Here is a 14,818-nt window from a genome sequence, read left to right as displayed (position 1 = left end):
CAGAATCTACAACAGAGTGAATAAAAATATTGTATTCATAGTTGAGGGACCTAATGAACCAGAACTGATCACTGCATCGATAGTAACTTGAAAGCACGTTGTAAGTCACTCTGGATAAGGGCGTCTGCCAAATTCCTTAAATGTAAATGTAAATGTAAATGTAAATGTAAATGGTGCTTAATAACGAGAGTTGTCAAGAGAGTAATTAAATGAAATTTTTCCTAATTCTGCCTTGGGCTTCCATTGTACATTTTGAGACAAGTTTTGGATTTTTCAAGACAAAATGGCAGCCATAAAGTACTTTTAAACAAACATTTATTAAACATATTTGAGATACATGGAGGATACAAGGAAAAGACAATACAAAAGCATAAAAATTATTTGAATGAATCAAATCTTACTAATATCCTAGGTAATTGTCTTCATCATGGCCTTTATCATTATCACTGGAGAAATATTATTAGAGGAATTCTAGTTTACTTCATGTCTAGGTGCGTATGAAGAGCTCAACAGATATCAGAAGTTCTCATAATGGTGAATAAAGTGCGTCTGGTCACGTTTGTTCATCTGTTGGCAGGCTTTCTCCACATTCTTGGTTAATCCAGGAGGGCCACAGCTGAACACGCCTATTTTCCCCACCTTTAATGGCCAAAGAAACCAAAAAACTTAGCAAAAACGGTGCATATTTTTACCACCTTTACCAAATTTACATCTCAGTTGCTCAATGTTAGTCTGAAAATCATTCACTGATATGTTATAGATTTACTGTAGATATTACACTTGATTGGTACATTATTGGACACACCTCTGGGTGCACTTCTTGCAGTGAGCTGAAGAAGGACACAAAAGGAGGCCGACCAAAGTGTGTGACTGAGCGCAGACCTGTAAACAAGCTGCGGTTCCACACTTTCTGGAAATGGCGCTCACACACGTACTGAAAGGAGGGGTGGAAAAAAATCAACGCATTGTCAGGTGAGGCAGAAGACACAAAAACTGAAAATAATCTGAAGGGTCATTAAACAGAAAAAGAATTTAAATAACTGTTCAGACTCCAATGAACACTTGATTTAGGTTTTGAACCCTTGATCCACACAGGTTTTTCAAGGCATTCAAACATGACGACCCTGCTTACCAACATGGTGGTCCGGAGGTCAAATTTCTCAGCCAGCTGTGTGATGTAGATGTGCACAGAGACCAGGTCCTGCGAATCGGCTTCTTCTAATTCTCTTATGATGTCAGACACCCATTCAAACTGTCGCTGGGTCCTGGTCACCCAGATGAAGTACACCTGATGGGCATAAAGGACATAAGATCAGCGTACATTCACTCAGAGAGAGATTCTCACACAAGAAGATTCTTGGAAACAAGACAACGGACCTTTTTACACTGAACCTTGCATTTGACAGAAGACTTAAAGACTAGGTCCTTCAGAATGGAGGCAAAAGGAGTGACTCCAATCCCTCCACCTACAAGTACAGACACTTCAAAGTCGGTCCACTCCTGATGTCCTTCTCCAAAGGGACCGTCCAGGTAGAGCTGTGGACAGAAACCAGGCGGACGTCAGGATGATTTCTATAACCAGTCCTAATTGGGTGGTGTCTGGAGATCAGTATATTACATTACATTACATTTACGGCATTTATCAGACACCCTTATCCAGAGCGACTTACAATCAGTATTTACAGGGACAGTCCCCCTGGAGCAGCTTATGGTTAAGTGTCTTGCTCAGGGACACAATGGTAATAAGTGGGATTTGATCCCGGGTCTTCTGGTTCATAGGGGAGTGTGTTACCCACTAGGCTACTACTACCCTAAATGCTGTAAATGTATATTACATAGTGCTGATCTGGACTCTCCTTGCCTTGGGATAAGCACTGAGTCCCAGGTTTTCAGGGTTGTAGCATTCTCTGAGCTGGCTGGTCCATGGCCCCACAGCTCTGATGTGAAGGCTCAGGGTTTCCTCGTGTGGGGCAGAGGTCAGGGTGAATGGATGGTACTCATCGGTGCCCAGAGCGAGACACGCCACGCGAACCCACTGACCTGACCTGTACACAAAACCCTGGGGACGCTTGAACTCCACGTATGTCACACCTAACCTCAAGGAAAGACGCACATGGCGGTGCTGTCAGTGGTTTTAGCCACAAATTAAGACACTTTTACAACTCGACAGTTCAACTATGTTACCTGACGGCAACAGCTCTACCCTCAACACAGGGATCTCCACCTTCTTCCGGCTGATGCTGATGAGTTTGTCCAAGAGAAAGAGAAGTGCCGGAGGGATCAGGTAGATGTAAAATCGCGGCTCCTGAATAAGGCCATAGCCTCCATGGATTACAGTCTTTTGGTGAAAAAGGAGCGTACATGTTACAAACGTTGATGTTTCCCTTTTAAAATGGTATCTTCCTTTCTACTTACCAGGGCATACATGACGACGTAAAGGTAGTGCGTGATCCAAAACCCTCTGAAACTGATGCGTCTGAACTTATGGGAGGCAAACACATACATAAAGGACAGGACGAGAAGAAGAAGTATTCCAGTGATGCCTGGAAAGACAGAAAAAAAGATTCAGTATCTCACTTGAAAAATTTTAAAACATTCTATAACACAACACAAAGTCACTACCTGGAACAGTCTCAAAAAACCAGAAGGTCCATCTTAACGGTAGTTCAGACCTGCAAATGACCAAACACAAGGTCTTTCACCAATGATTCCATTGGGAAGTCCAAGACCGAGTGGCCTAATTGAATTGACCAACTGCGTGGAAACGTTACCCATTGTTTGAAAAGACCTTTGGAAACAGACAGGCGAGAATGTTGAGGTCACTAATGGACAGGATGTAGAGATTGACCACGTGACCCAGGGTGTGAACAACTACACAAGCACAGATAGTAAGGGTACATAAGGTCACGTATCTCTGCATTTAATGTACATTGCATCTAGTTTACAGTCCTGCATGACACCATTGGACGTAAAATGCCAGCTCCGACCTGTAAGAAGGATGGCAGACATGGCCATCAGACGGTGGAAGTCAATGGCCGCATCAAAGGGGATGTATCGGTTGAGGAACGTCTCCCGCAGCATTGTGATAAGGTTCCGGCACACTGTCAGGAGCATGTATGGAAACTGCAGGGAGATGGCCGCCGCCGAACCTCGTGACACCACCAGACCGACTGCAGACGTTTCAGGTACTCCTGTCGAGACGGCCTGAAGACCATAGTCTGCACACAAAACAACGATGCCCACAAACGCTCACTGTTCCGTGATGAAAGTTGCCACGTCTGCTCCACTGGTGTTTAATAGAGTGATTTGCCTTTATATGACGCGTGATGTTCTGTTGTGGAGTCCGTGCTGGTTGGAAGGAAGGGAAATGCGAACTTACAATAACACCTTTCCAAAGCCACTCCTGCACTGATGCCATAGACGATGATAACACAGACAATGTGGCGGCGGTAGTTCTCCATAAAGCGTTTAAACTGCTGTATCTTCTGCTGAACTGCGTTTCTCCTGTAGCGCTCCCGCTGCGGATTCACGTACAACTTTGGGCTGCCGAGGCCTGGCCTGGAAGGGTTGACAGTTTTACCATCAGAGAGTACACACACATTCTGATAATACAGAAGATAAAATGAATAACTAAGAAACGGCATGCACGCAACCTAGCATTTGCACATCTCAAGATAAGATGGTTACTGAACACAGATTTGTATTCGTTTCCATCTGTTGTAAAACAAATATTAGATATGCGTCCACGTACCTCAGAAAGAGAGGGATACAAAAGTAGACATTAGGTCACTTTCTTAGCCACCGTCTAACACAGCGGGTAAATCGTGTAATTACTGCTTAGCTGTGTGTTAGGCCACAACCGGGAAGACGTGACTGACATGAACATAAAAAAGATAATCTGCTGTTTTGCAAGTCATTACATATAACTCATGACAATGCAACAGGTTACTGCAGGCTGGGTAATTTAGGGTTATCTCCATCATTAAAGTAGAAATGTGAATATCAGTAGTGCAATAAGCCAGCGTTTATCTACCACCATTTTTTTGTAGTTGAATTTCTATGTGAGAAATAACGTAATAAACATTTTGTGGTGTTGGATAAAAGAAAAAATGTTTGCATAATCTCATAATGGACTGTTCTATGAAATGTATTACATGCTAGATTCATTCCACAGTGCAGGTTTTTCAAAGAAGTTGGGAACCTTACCTTAATGCTAATGATATTAATGATATTAACTAATGATATTTTAATAGCACAATTCTAATAGCACAACGTGTACATGACGATACACAAAACACAGAAATCTGTCATGTAGTCATTTACAGTATTTATGTACATAATATATATGAGTGATCTGAGTGTGACATAAGCCACAGTGACAATGATTTTGTGAACCCCTTTGATAGTGGACCAAGTCCACTAATTAAAAAAAACTTACTTCTTCCCAAATCTTTTGCGTATTTTGTGACCTTCATTATAAGTCAGGTTGAAGACTGGCCCACTGCTCTCGTCAGGAGGAGAGCTATGAAACCATGACATCATATTTTCATTCAAACATTCAAACGAGAATGTCTAACTTTATCACATCTGAATAGGGACTGTAAATGTACCTGTCTTTGTGGGTTGTGATGAATGAGACTCGATGGTGTCGGTTCATTTTGCTCTTACCCTGCATTTCCATTCCTGAATGTCATAGTGGATGAGGTAAAATGAGTCTTATGGTGAGTCTTTTTAAGTAATTCTGACCAATATAAAAACAGGAATTCCACTCCATACATTACATACTAGCAGCCTATACTTTGTAATTATTTTGGAAATTCCTAAATGTTCCCAAAAGGCTCAATGTGGCCGAAATGAACAAACTGCACACAGGAGTCAGTTTCAGCTTTCAGCATGTGTCAGAAAAATGTTGATATTTAAAAATGGCATTCTTATATGAAGAAAAGAACACAGGGAAATATGGTGGGACATTTGTCAGCATGGAACTCCCTACCTTTAATATTGAGCTGAGCAAACTGGAGTTCTTTTTCATGATCTTTCAGCAGAAGGTGAAAATCTTCCCATGTAATCTGGTCCTTATCATTAAACCCTGCTGCCTGCATCATGGCCTCAATGGCTTTGTCCCCCTGGCTCTTAGACAGGCAGCTACTGGATATTTCAATAAAGGACCTGTGGTACAAGGTGAGTGTGGGAAAACATAATAGATATCATAATATACATAAAATAATTTTTGGACATTGTTATGATTAAGTAAATCTTCCTGTTCACCTGAGTAATGTGCAGAACTCATCCTTGGACAGTATACCATCATCATCAATATCATGCATGGAGAACAGAAGCCTGGACTTCTCCTCTGGTGTTCCTATTATAAAAAAGCAAAAATGCTTATGGTTTTAAGTTGAACACAATGATGCATTAGTTCCTTGCTTATGACCTCTGACCTTTCATGAATATGACAATGACATCCAGGAATTCCTGAAAAGACAGGTATCCGTTGCCATCCTTGTCAGCAAGTGTAAACATAGACTCAACAAAGAGAGAGCTGGGCTTGAGTCCGAGGGCCTCGGCAAACTCCGCCCCTGAGAGCTCACACTGCAGAGCTTCTCTGGTCTTCTTCATGGACATACCACTCAGATCTCCTGCATCACACCTTTCAATGTCCAGGACCTGAATTCGAACAGGACAGGTCAGAGATACAGCAGGATTCAAAATAGCTCCCTTCTGGTTGTACAAGAGCTGCACTAATTCGGAATAATGATCAAAGGTACAGATTTTTTTTCGCCCAGTTCATGCTACTCTGGAAGTGGTTTGAAGATTGTTACCTTAGAAAATGCATGTCTAAAGAAAGTCTCCACTATCCGGGCCCTTTGCTCCTTGGTCACAGCCTCCTTCAGCAGTTCTTTCTCCTTCATGCTGCACAGGGTCATATCCTGGTTTTTGGTGCCCAGCTCTGAACGCAGATACTTAATGAACTCTGACCTCCTGACCTCATCATCAAAAATCAGCACCTGAAACAAATCATGCGTACAGACTGGTAGTAGCCTAGTGGGTAACACACTCGCCCAGGTTCAAATCCCGCTTACTACCATTGTGTCCCTGAGCAAGACACTTAACCCTAAGTTGCTCCAGGGGGGACTGTCCCTGTAACTACTGATTTTAAGTCGCTCTGGAGAAGGGCATCTGATGAATGCTGTAAATGTAAATGCCAGACTATTTCTTTATATGTTAGCACTAAACCAAACTACTTTCTGGGAGCTAAGTAAGTTATTTTTGGGGTGGTAGTAGCCTAGTGGGTAACACACTCGCCTGTGAAGAAGAAGACCCAGGTTCGAATCCCGCTAACTGCCATTGTGTCCTTGAGCAAGACACTTAACCCTAGGTTGCTCCAGGGGGACTGTCCTCTGTAAATACTGATTGTAAGTCACTCTGGATAAGGGCGTCTGATAAATGCTGTAAATGTACAGGCTGCATGAAAGCTGCCAGAATGCGGTTGCCATGACAACCACTGCCCAGTCAGAGCGAAGTCTTACCAGGTCATACTCTTTGGGGACCTTCAGCAGGAGAGTGCGATGCTGCCGGTCACAGGACAGCAGCACATCCAGGTGACTCTGGGCGCCCAGGCTGAGTGAACGCAGGGTGCCGCCGCTCAGGTCACTGAGGTTCAGCTTCAGCTTATCGCCCACCTCAACCATGACTGGTCGAGGAGAATCATTTGGCCCTTGCCACTCACAGGCTAAAGTACAGCAGAGATGAGAAATGTGACCAAAAGTGAAAAGCAAGATGCGTTATAGCCATTGTCTCTGTTGCTAGTTTATTCCTGACCTGTAATTCCAAAAGTAGGCTCCATGTCATTTTTGGAAGTTTTTGACCTCTTCTGAAACCTCCTGAACCTGCGTTTACGGGAGTACGCCACAAGCGAAGCCACAAGGAAGCTCCCTGTTCATACAGAAAAGTGAAATTCAAGTCTTCTTAGTGCAAACCGCAGAGAGAACAGATGCTCATTGTCCCTGGCCTTGATTAAAAAAACATGAGAGATCACGATATCTGCATCGCACTCTCCTTACCCACAGGAAAGAGGAAAAAAACTATGATCAAGATTCCAAAACCAGCCTTGCTGCCATTGTCAAAGAAATCAAGTGAGGTGGCTTTGGTACATGGGTGGAGATCAGAGGCTTTGATCTGCTGGGGCTGAGGACAAGGGTCACCTGAGAGCATGAGAAAGAGTGCAAAATGTAAGATGTCTTTATTTAGAATCCTCTACGTGCATTCATTTGAAAACCAAAGTAGTAAAATAAATACATTTACATCTATGACATTTAGCAGTCCAGTTTTAATAGCTACCATTTCTCCAAAAGAACACTTTCTTCTGTACATCGCCCGGTTCTGCTTTAGTGGATGCCAATATGACATCATGCAATGTGGTATTACGAATAGTTAGAGCCTCCTCTTCTGTAAACAATCTGCGAATGTGAAAAAATGTTTCATGGAAACAGTGAAAAAATCTGGACACATGAAAGTGTATTTTGGAATATGTTTCCAGTTCTGACCCATTTTTTCTGTTCTCGAACCAGAAGCGGTCTCCATCCCTTATGCGCTCAAACTGGTCTAGGAAGAGTGCGGAAAACACCCGGCCTGGTCCGTACACCGACTCCAGAAAGCCACCGGGAAACAGCTCGAGTTGGGAGATATCGTCCCCATAGAGCTCAGAAAGGGCCTGAAACAGCTGTCAGGAGAGGGAGACGTCTTACGCTCTTTATTTTCAGCACAGAGGGCAGCCCTGATCTGACAGAAACACTTGCGGTCTGGTCTTACCTGGGGACGAGTCTTGTTCAGCTCTGGATTTATCTCTCCCCAGCTCTTTACTGCTGGCAAATTAAGGGCTTCTCTGATCTGATTATAACTGGGCAAGCCATAGTCCCGTCCTCTCTGAATAGTCAGTGCCACTTCATCAGAGCGGGAAAAACGCAGGGTGCCATACATGTAATCTGACCACAGAGAAGATGTTCCATGAGGAAAGCTTTATTTTTAAATTCTCAACAATATACCAGACAGTCGGTTCCTCCCGTCTAAAACTTAAGAGCCAATGATACAACAATCATCAGCATAGTTGGGTGGTAGTAGCCTAGTGGGTAACATACTCGCCTATGAATCAGAAGTCCCAGGTTCAAATCCCACTTACTACCATTGTGTCCCTGAGCAAGAAACTTAACCCTAAATTGCTCCAGGGGGACTGTCCCTGTAACTACTGATTGTAAGTCGCTCTGGATAAGGGCGTCTGATAAATGCTGTAAATGTAATGTGATGGTTTTAAAATGATAATAATGAAAAATCCAAAGATGTTAACCTTTAAAATCCTCCACAACAATGTTGTCCTCCCTTTCAGCGATCTGGGACGCCATGCCCCATATTAGTTCATCAATGTCCGATCCAGACTGCAGGTTTGGCTCCTGTGGAGCAAAAATCTTTCAAATCAGATATATGTCACCCCCCTGTAAGCAGACACTGCTTTAACCCTGACTTACATTCCGCTTCCAGAAGCTGTTGCACACACGCATCCCTGGAGATGTGCTACCATCAAGGTTGACAACCTGTCTGTAGTGACAGGTCCTGTTCCTGCATTACAACATAAGCTGTACATCTAGAATAGAGTCGCAGTAGATATCACATGTAACAGAAGTGGAAGGTTTGGTGACAACATGAAGTAATACCTCATATAAACACCAGGGGGAACCATAGTCAACATAAACTTCGACGCTGCAGCCACAAACTCCGGAGATAGCCCAGGGTCAACATGCTTCTGGTAACCTGCAGGAATGGATTAATATTGTTCAGTGGAAAGGACAGTTTTCTCGACCGCTTCTCCTGCATGAATACAGGTTGATGATGTGTTAAAAGCAGAGGACGCATTTCGTTGTGTGCACCGAGTGCTGCAGCGTTTCACAATGACAATAACTTCACTTCACTTAAAAAAAACTTCACACATTGCTGGACATGCAATTTTCACAATACTGATCAATTGGTTTTGCTTCTGACCGCACATGCTCCCTCAGCAGAGTTCGGGCTCAGCGCTGCTGACGCAATTCAGCTTGGTGAGGTACTTCGACAGCGGCCACAAGTGCAATCTGACCTGACCACAGTGATTACCAGTGCATGTCTCTCTCTCTCTCTCTCTCTCTCTCTCTCTATCTCTCCACCTCTCCTCCACATATCCTCAGATCTTACCTTTGTAAGGAGCCACTGGTCTTCCCAGGTAACTAGGCAGCCATTCATAAAATGCAATATTCTGCCACAATAAGAGAAAATATCCATTAATTGCACCATAGTTCATAAACATTCTTGACTTCAAAATCAGTTCTGCTTCTGCAAATAAATGATTATATAATTGTATTATTTTATAATGAAGAATTATATGTAACAATATAAAGCATTGCAGTATTGCAAAATGACAAACATTATTAGATATTACTGGCAGAGACTTGCAACAGTATTCTGAACAAATATGACCTCTATTTACCGCTACTTTTCAAGGGGGGAAAAAATCTGGCATGTACTGCAGGCCACTAATTGAGGGTCACAAAGTCCCTTTGGTGGCCACGTTGCCCCAAATTAGCACTTTCCGTGCACAACAGGTATAAGAGGATAAAACGTTTCCCTCTCCACCTGGAATGTGGCGATGACCCTTTTCCTTGCGTTCTGGAAAAGTTCCTCGTCTGACCATGCAGGGTGTTGCTCATGCAGCTGGGTGGCCAGATAATTATGGTAACGAAACCAAATAATCCCCACTGCAGTTGTGAAAACGTTCTCATTGCCCCAGCCATTGCCAAGCTCTGCGGAGTAAAAAAAGAGAAGAGCACGGCTGTGTAAACGTGTGTGTGCGTCAACAGAGGATTTGCAGGGATGCCTCCACACTGCACCGATCTGTGACATAATAGAGCTACCACAGTGCAGTCAGACCACAGCGGGAGCTTCAGTACAGTTTCACGTCTGAACTCCGCTCTGCTCGAAGGTGTCATGGTTTCTGTTTTTTTGCTAAACTTTTGCAATAACTTGCTCAATTTAAGAAGCACCACAAAAAGCTATATAAAGAACACCCATGTAAAAACAACAAATCTGGGAGAACAATGTTAAGTTAAAATATATATGTGTGTGTGTGTTTATGATTTATCATACCTTTAGTAGATATAATGATTTGCTCTAGAGTAATGGTCATTTTATATTGGTGGTAGTAGCCTAGTGGGTAACACACTCGCCTGTAAACCAGAAGTCACAGGTTCAAAGCCCAATTACTACAATTGTGTCACTGAGCAAGACACTCCAGGGGGACTGTCCCTGTAACTACTGATAAGTCGCACTGGACGTAAATGTAAATATTGGTCAAGTACAACAGACTCAGCATGTCCTGTTGCAGATTTACCGTACAGTCCCTGTGGGCCTGTCTGGCTGGTGCAGGGGTCAGGTGCACTCCACATGAGATTCCCACCACCGCTCTGCCTTGGGAGGTCCCACGAAGACCCAGAGGACAAGAGGCCCATAGAGAAGCGTCTGATGGTATCACTGGATGAGCTAGATGAGCCATAGATGGAGCTGCCATCCATCCAGGCCGTCACATGGTTTAACTGTGGATAGGAGGATATTTGATGAAGCTTTAGATGTGTGCTGGATATTTTAGATGTATGCCGCACGTGAAACAGTTGGCTTAAAGTGAAAGGAAACAAAGAGTAAGTGACTGAATTCATCTGCTTCTGTAACCTGTGTACGGGGATTGTTGGGACTCTTGCCAGTGTCCGGGTCCCAGGACCCTCGCTGAAACGGGAGCATCACTTCACTAATGTTGTCAGGGTCAAAGACACTGTCTCCCTTGGGAACAACAATTTGCATGAACTCTGGAGGACAGCCAGGTCGCCTGGAATCCACAATCTCAAATACAACATGGTAACCTGGACAACAGCATAAAAAAAAAACAGCTTGTTTTAATGATCACATATGTCATCATACATCTAACGTAATATAAACATACATATAACATACATTGTAACCATGTTCAATAAAAAGCACAGTGCAGCTGGAATTATATAATGTAATAAATAATAAAGTAATTAAAAAAGCAGTAATGTTCTTCACATCTGAAATAACAGAGTAATAAAGTCAGGTATTGATCAGCTGTAATATATGAATGACACCAGTGACATGTAGTATGTTTTTTATAGGTGGACGCCATTTAACAATGACTTTATGTGTGTAGAGAAATAGACTCTTTTATCTTATTGTTCTCGGAGCCGCAATACAACATTTCTCTCCGTCCGGCAGGTTTTTACTGGTTGGAGATCCCCCATTAGTGTACAGAGTACCCCAGTTCTACATATCAACATTCCACTTTCACTTTTTTAATCATTGTTATTTATGTGTTTTACTGATGTAGGCGGACCCTTCCTGAAAAATGTCAGTGTTACTGTTGGGGACAGTAATAACCTTTGATTCACTACTGCCAGTGCTGTGTGCTGTGTCTGTCTGTCTGTCTGTCTGTCTGTCTGTCTGTCTGTCTCTCTCTCTCTATATTTATATATATATATATATATATTTTTTTTTTTACTGCTGTATTGTTAACTGGGTTATTTCCCACCTACCGAAGAACAGAGACAGGACGGTCTGGTTCCGGAGGGATGGGAGCCCCGAGGGGCCGCCGGCCAAGGCGAGGCTGACCTGCCGGGGGTTGGGCAGGTCCTGCAGGGGCTGGTAGACCCCGTCCGAGTACCGTGCAGGCAGCAGGCGGCTGAGAGGCGACCCTGGGCGCACAAACACAGCAGGCGCGTTATAACGCGTCGTCGCTCGGCTCGGCTCGGCTCGGCTCGGCTCGGCTCAGCTCGGCTCGGCTCGGCGCGGCGCTCACCGCTGGATCCGCGGCGGTGGCGGGCCAGGCTGTTGTACCAGCCGTCGTAGCGCTGCACCTCCCAGCCAATGGGATCCTTCGGACCTGACCGGGAGGGAATCAGTGCCGAGTCCGAGTTCAATTCCACGCGAGGACATGCAATCGAGAAAGATAAATATATATAACAAAACAAAAAAAAAAAACACATACATTTGTCACTCTTAGTAAGTAGTAAGTTTAAATTACACAGTTACCATGCGAAACTTTTTAAACATAATTGTGCATCATGTTTATTTGACCAAATGACAAAAAAAAATAAAAAAATTAGAAGACACACACACATACACATATGTATGTAGGTATAAGTATATATACACATTAATATATGTATATGTATGTATAAGTATGTATATATGTATGTGTGTCTGTGTATATAAAGAGAAAAAAGCAGGTGGAAACAGCAGACTGACTTGCGCTGATGTTAATGGCCGATAGCAGCACCGCGACGGCCGCCAGCCTCCAGCCCAGATCCATGTCTCCAGGACCCTCGAGTCTCCAGCCAGGTGCGACAGGTCCTCCTCGCTCCACGCAGAAGAGTCGCGGCGGCCGGTGAGCGCACGGTAAGCCCGTCTGTCCTTTACACACAAAAAAAAAAGCAGGAAAAGTACCGCGGAGTTAAAGGTACCGAGCCGCCGCCTCGCGAGGCCGAGACTGAGAGTCCGACCTCCCGGCGTGGGATGGTCATGGCTGGTCCACACCTCTGATGAGGAGAAACCCAATCAGTGCGGACGCAGAATAATTAGGCAGGACGGCGACGGTATAAAAGATGCTCCGTGACGGCCGGTCTCCGCTTGGACACACACACACACACACACACACACACACCGAGTTTACTCAAACATCTCAGAGGTACGTCTTTCATATATTAATCTGTATGTATTTATATATGTGATAACTTTATGCATAATACTCTTGTTGTTTATCTATTTATTTGCCTTGTTTGCGTTGTTTTTTTGGTGGTGTGTCGCGATGTGGGACGCGGTCCCTCCTGTCTCCGCCTCGGCCGGTAACGCTGTCCCCGTCTCTCTCGCTTTCAGTCCTCGCAAGGCGACATGACTTTCTACAACGACATTTACCCCTTCTACCCTTTACAAAGGACCTCGTTCATCTTCAGCACCAACCTGCTGACGGTCATCCTGGTCTTCCTGGTCCTCGCCGCCGCCTTCCTGCTCATCCTGCCGGGAATTCGCGGGAAGTCGGTAGGATTCGAACGACTCGCGTTACACAGAAGTATTTATCGTTTTCTTTTTGTTTCCCTGTCTAACATTTTCGTCGTTGTCAGAGGGTGCTGTGGACGTTCAGGATTATTATCAGTTTATACGTGGGAGTAGTGATTGTAGGTGAGTGGCTGGGTCCGGTTCTCTTCTGTTCTCCTCTGTGACCATGAAGGGTCCACGTTGCTCACGTTCTCCCGCCTTCGTCCCACCGCAGCCCTGAACTTCACAGGTGACTGGGCCGAGGGCATCCTGAGGGCCAACGCCACCTACAAGTCCTTCAGCAGCGCCGTGGTCAGTGCTGAAGTGGGGCTGCACGTGGGGCTCGGCGGCATTAACATCACACTGAAGGGTGAGTCAGCAGGCGCACGGGAAAACACGCCCCAAGTCGTAGGCCCCGCTCTGCAAGGCTGTTGCACAAATCAGGCGCCGCTTTACCGGCGGCTTTACCCGCTGCTCCTGCAGGACATCCCGTGCGCCAGCTCAACGAGACCATAGACTACAACGAGATGTTCCAGTGGACGGGCAAACTGGACGACGACTACGCCGATGCGCTGGAGAGGGGCCTTCCAAATCCCATCCTGTACATTGCCGAGAAATTCACCACGAACAGCCCCTGCGGCCTCATCTACCAGTACAGATATTCGGGACGATTCGCTTCAGCCACCCTGTGGTGAGAGTCACATGCCTTCACTCACTCGCTCACTTTCCACAACCTCTTCGTCCTACTCGGGGTCCCGGGACACTAGGTGCGGGGCGGGGGACTCGCCATGGGGCGGGGCGGCACACACACACCATTCACTCACAGTTCAGTGTACATGCCTTTGGATAGTGGGAGGAAACCGGAGAACCGCACAGACGCGGGGAGAGCATGCAAACTCCGCCCACACACAAGGTCCGAGACGGGATTCCAACTCACAACCTTGGAGGCGTGAGGTCACGTCTCTAACCATGTCCGGCCCCGCCCACCTTGTGCCTTTAATGTACAAATGAAGTGTAATCACATGCACTTCTGTTTCATGTGACGTATTCTCCTGCCAACAGGACCGCCTTCTGCTGCTGGCTGCTGGCGAACATTCTCTTCTCAATGCCGGTCATTCTCTATGCTGGGTACATGATGCTCGCCACCGCAGCGTTCATCTTCTCCGCCATGGCGTCCTTCTCCACCATATACAACCTGCCGCAGTGCAGTTTCACCATCGGCACCGAGACCTTCCAGACCATCTACAGCCACTCCTTCTGGCTGGCCCTGGCAACAGGTACGTCTCGCGTCCAACAAGCGCGCGGGCCTGCGGGGGGGGGGCGTCCGTGTGCGTGACGACATTCCTCTCTCGCAGGGGCGATCTGTGCCGTGATCGGGGTTCTGGTGGTGCTTCTGTACTGCACCATCCCCGAAAAGATGAAAGAAGCTTTCAGCGTGGGGGTGGACGGTGACGACGATGACATGTACCTCGGAGCGGGATACCTCAACTCAAGCTTCCTCACAGAGGTCAGCACAGACGGCGTGATGGCAAAAGGGCGGAGGGTGGACCCTCTCTACATTTCCAAATTATCGGTGAGTGTCCGCCAACTTCATTCCTGCACGTTTTGCGTGTTAGTGACACACATGGTCTCACATCAATTAATTCTCATTTATTCTTTGCAGGAGCGACTCTGAAACGGCGTGTACTGGTGGCCT

At 45.5% G+C, this 14,818-nt stretch overlaps 2 protein-coding genes across 2 annotated transcripts; one reads left to right on the top strand and one right to left on the bottom strand.

The window, feature by feature from the left end:
• Nucleotides 1–347: 347 nt before the first annotated feature.
• On the bottom strand, nt 348–12,455 carry duox (dual oxidase). Its single transcript, XM_028958292.1, has 33 exons — nt 12,337–12,455; nt 11,888–11,971; nt 11,625–11,783; nt 10,750–10,937; nt 10,415–10,616; nt 9,661–9,827; nt 9,223–9,283; nt 8,709–8,805; nt 8,523–8,613; nt 8,345–8,447; nt 7,813–7,985; nt 7,548–7,723; nt 7,342–7,460; nt 7,065–7,205; nt 6,823–6,936; nt 6,531–6,733; nt 5,823–6,008; nt 5,442–5,667; nt 5,269–5,362; nt 4,994–5,169; nt 4,611–4,683; nt 4,439–4,522; nt 3,380–3,558; nt 2,988–3,218; nt 2,772–2,871; nt 2,623–2,672; nt 2,416–2,543; nt 2,185–2,338; nt 1,862–2,091; nt 1,378–1,536; nt 1,133–1,288; nt 806–934; nt 348–639 (listed from the first exon to the last, which is right to left on the bottom strand). Exons 1-33 carry the CDS (start codon nt 12,398–12,400, stop codon nt 517–519), a joined length of 4,620 nt encoding a protein of 1,539 aa, XP_028814125.1. The 5' UTR covers nt 12,401–12,455; the 3' UTR covers nt 348–516.
• duox2 (dual oxidase 2) lies at nt 12,346–14,797 on the top strand. Its single transcript, XM_028958798.1, has 8 exons — nt 12,346–12,486; nt 12,964–13,125; nt 13,209–13,266; nt 13,358–13,492; nt 13,606–13,813; nt 14,185–14,399; nt 14,478–14,695; nt 14,786–14,797. Exons 2-8 carry the CDS (start codon nt 12,979–12,981, stop codon nt 14,795–14,797), a joined length of 993 nt encoding a protein of 330 aa, XP_028814631.1. The 5' UTR covers nt 12,346–12,486; nt 12,964–12,978.
• The last annotated feature ends 21 nt before the right edge of the window (nt 14,798–14,818 follow it).

This window comes from Denticeps clupeoides, chromosome 17, assembly GCF_900700375.1.
Source record: "Denticeps clupeoides chromosome 17, fDenClu1.1, whole genome shotgun sequence".
Taxonomy (NCBI): domain Eukaryota; kingdom Metazoa; phylum Chordata; class Actinopteri; order Clupeiformes; family Denticipitidae; genus Denticeps; species Denticeps clupeoides.
The sequence above is the reverse complement of the archived record's forward strand: the minus strand, read 5'-3'. Positions and strand labels throughout refer to the sequence as shown.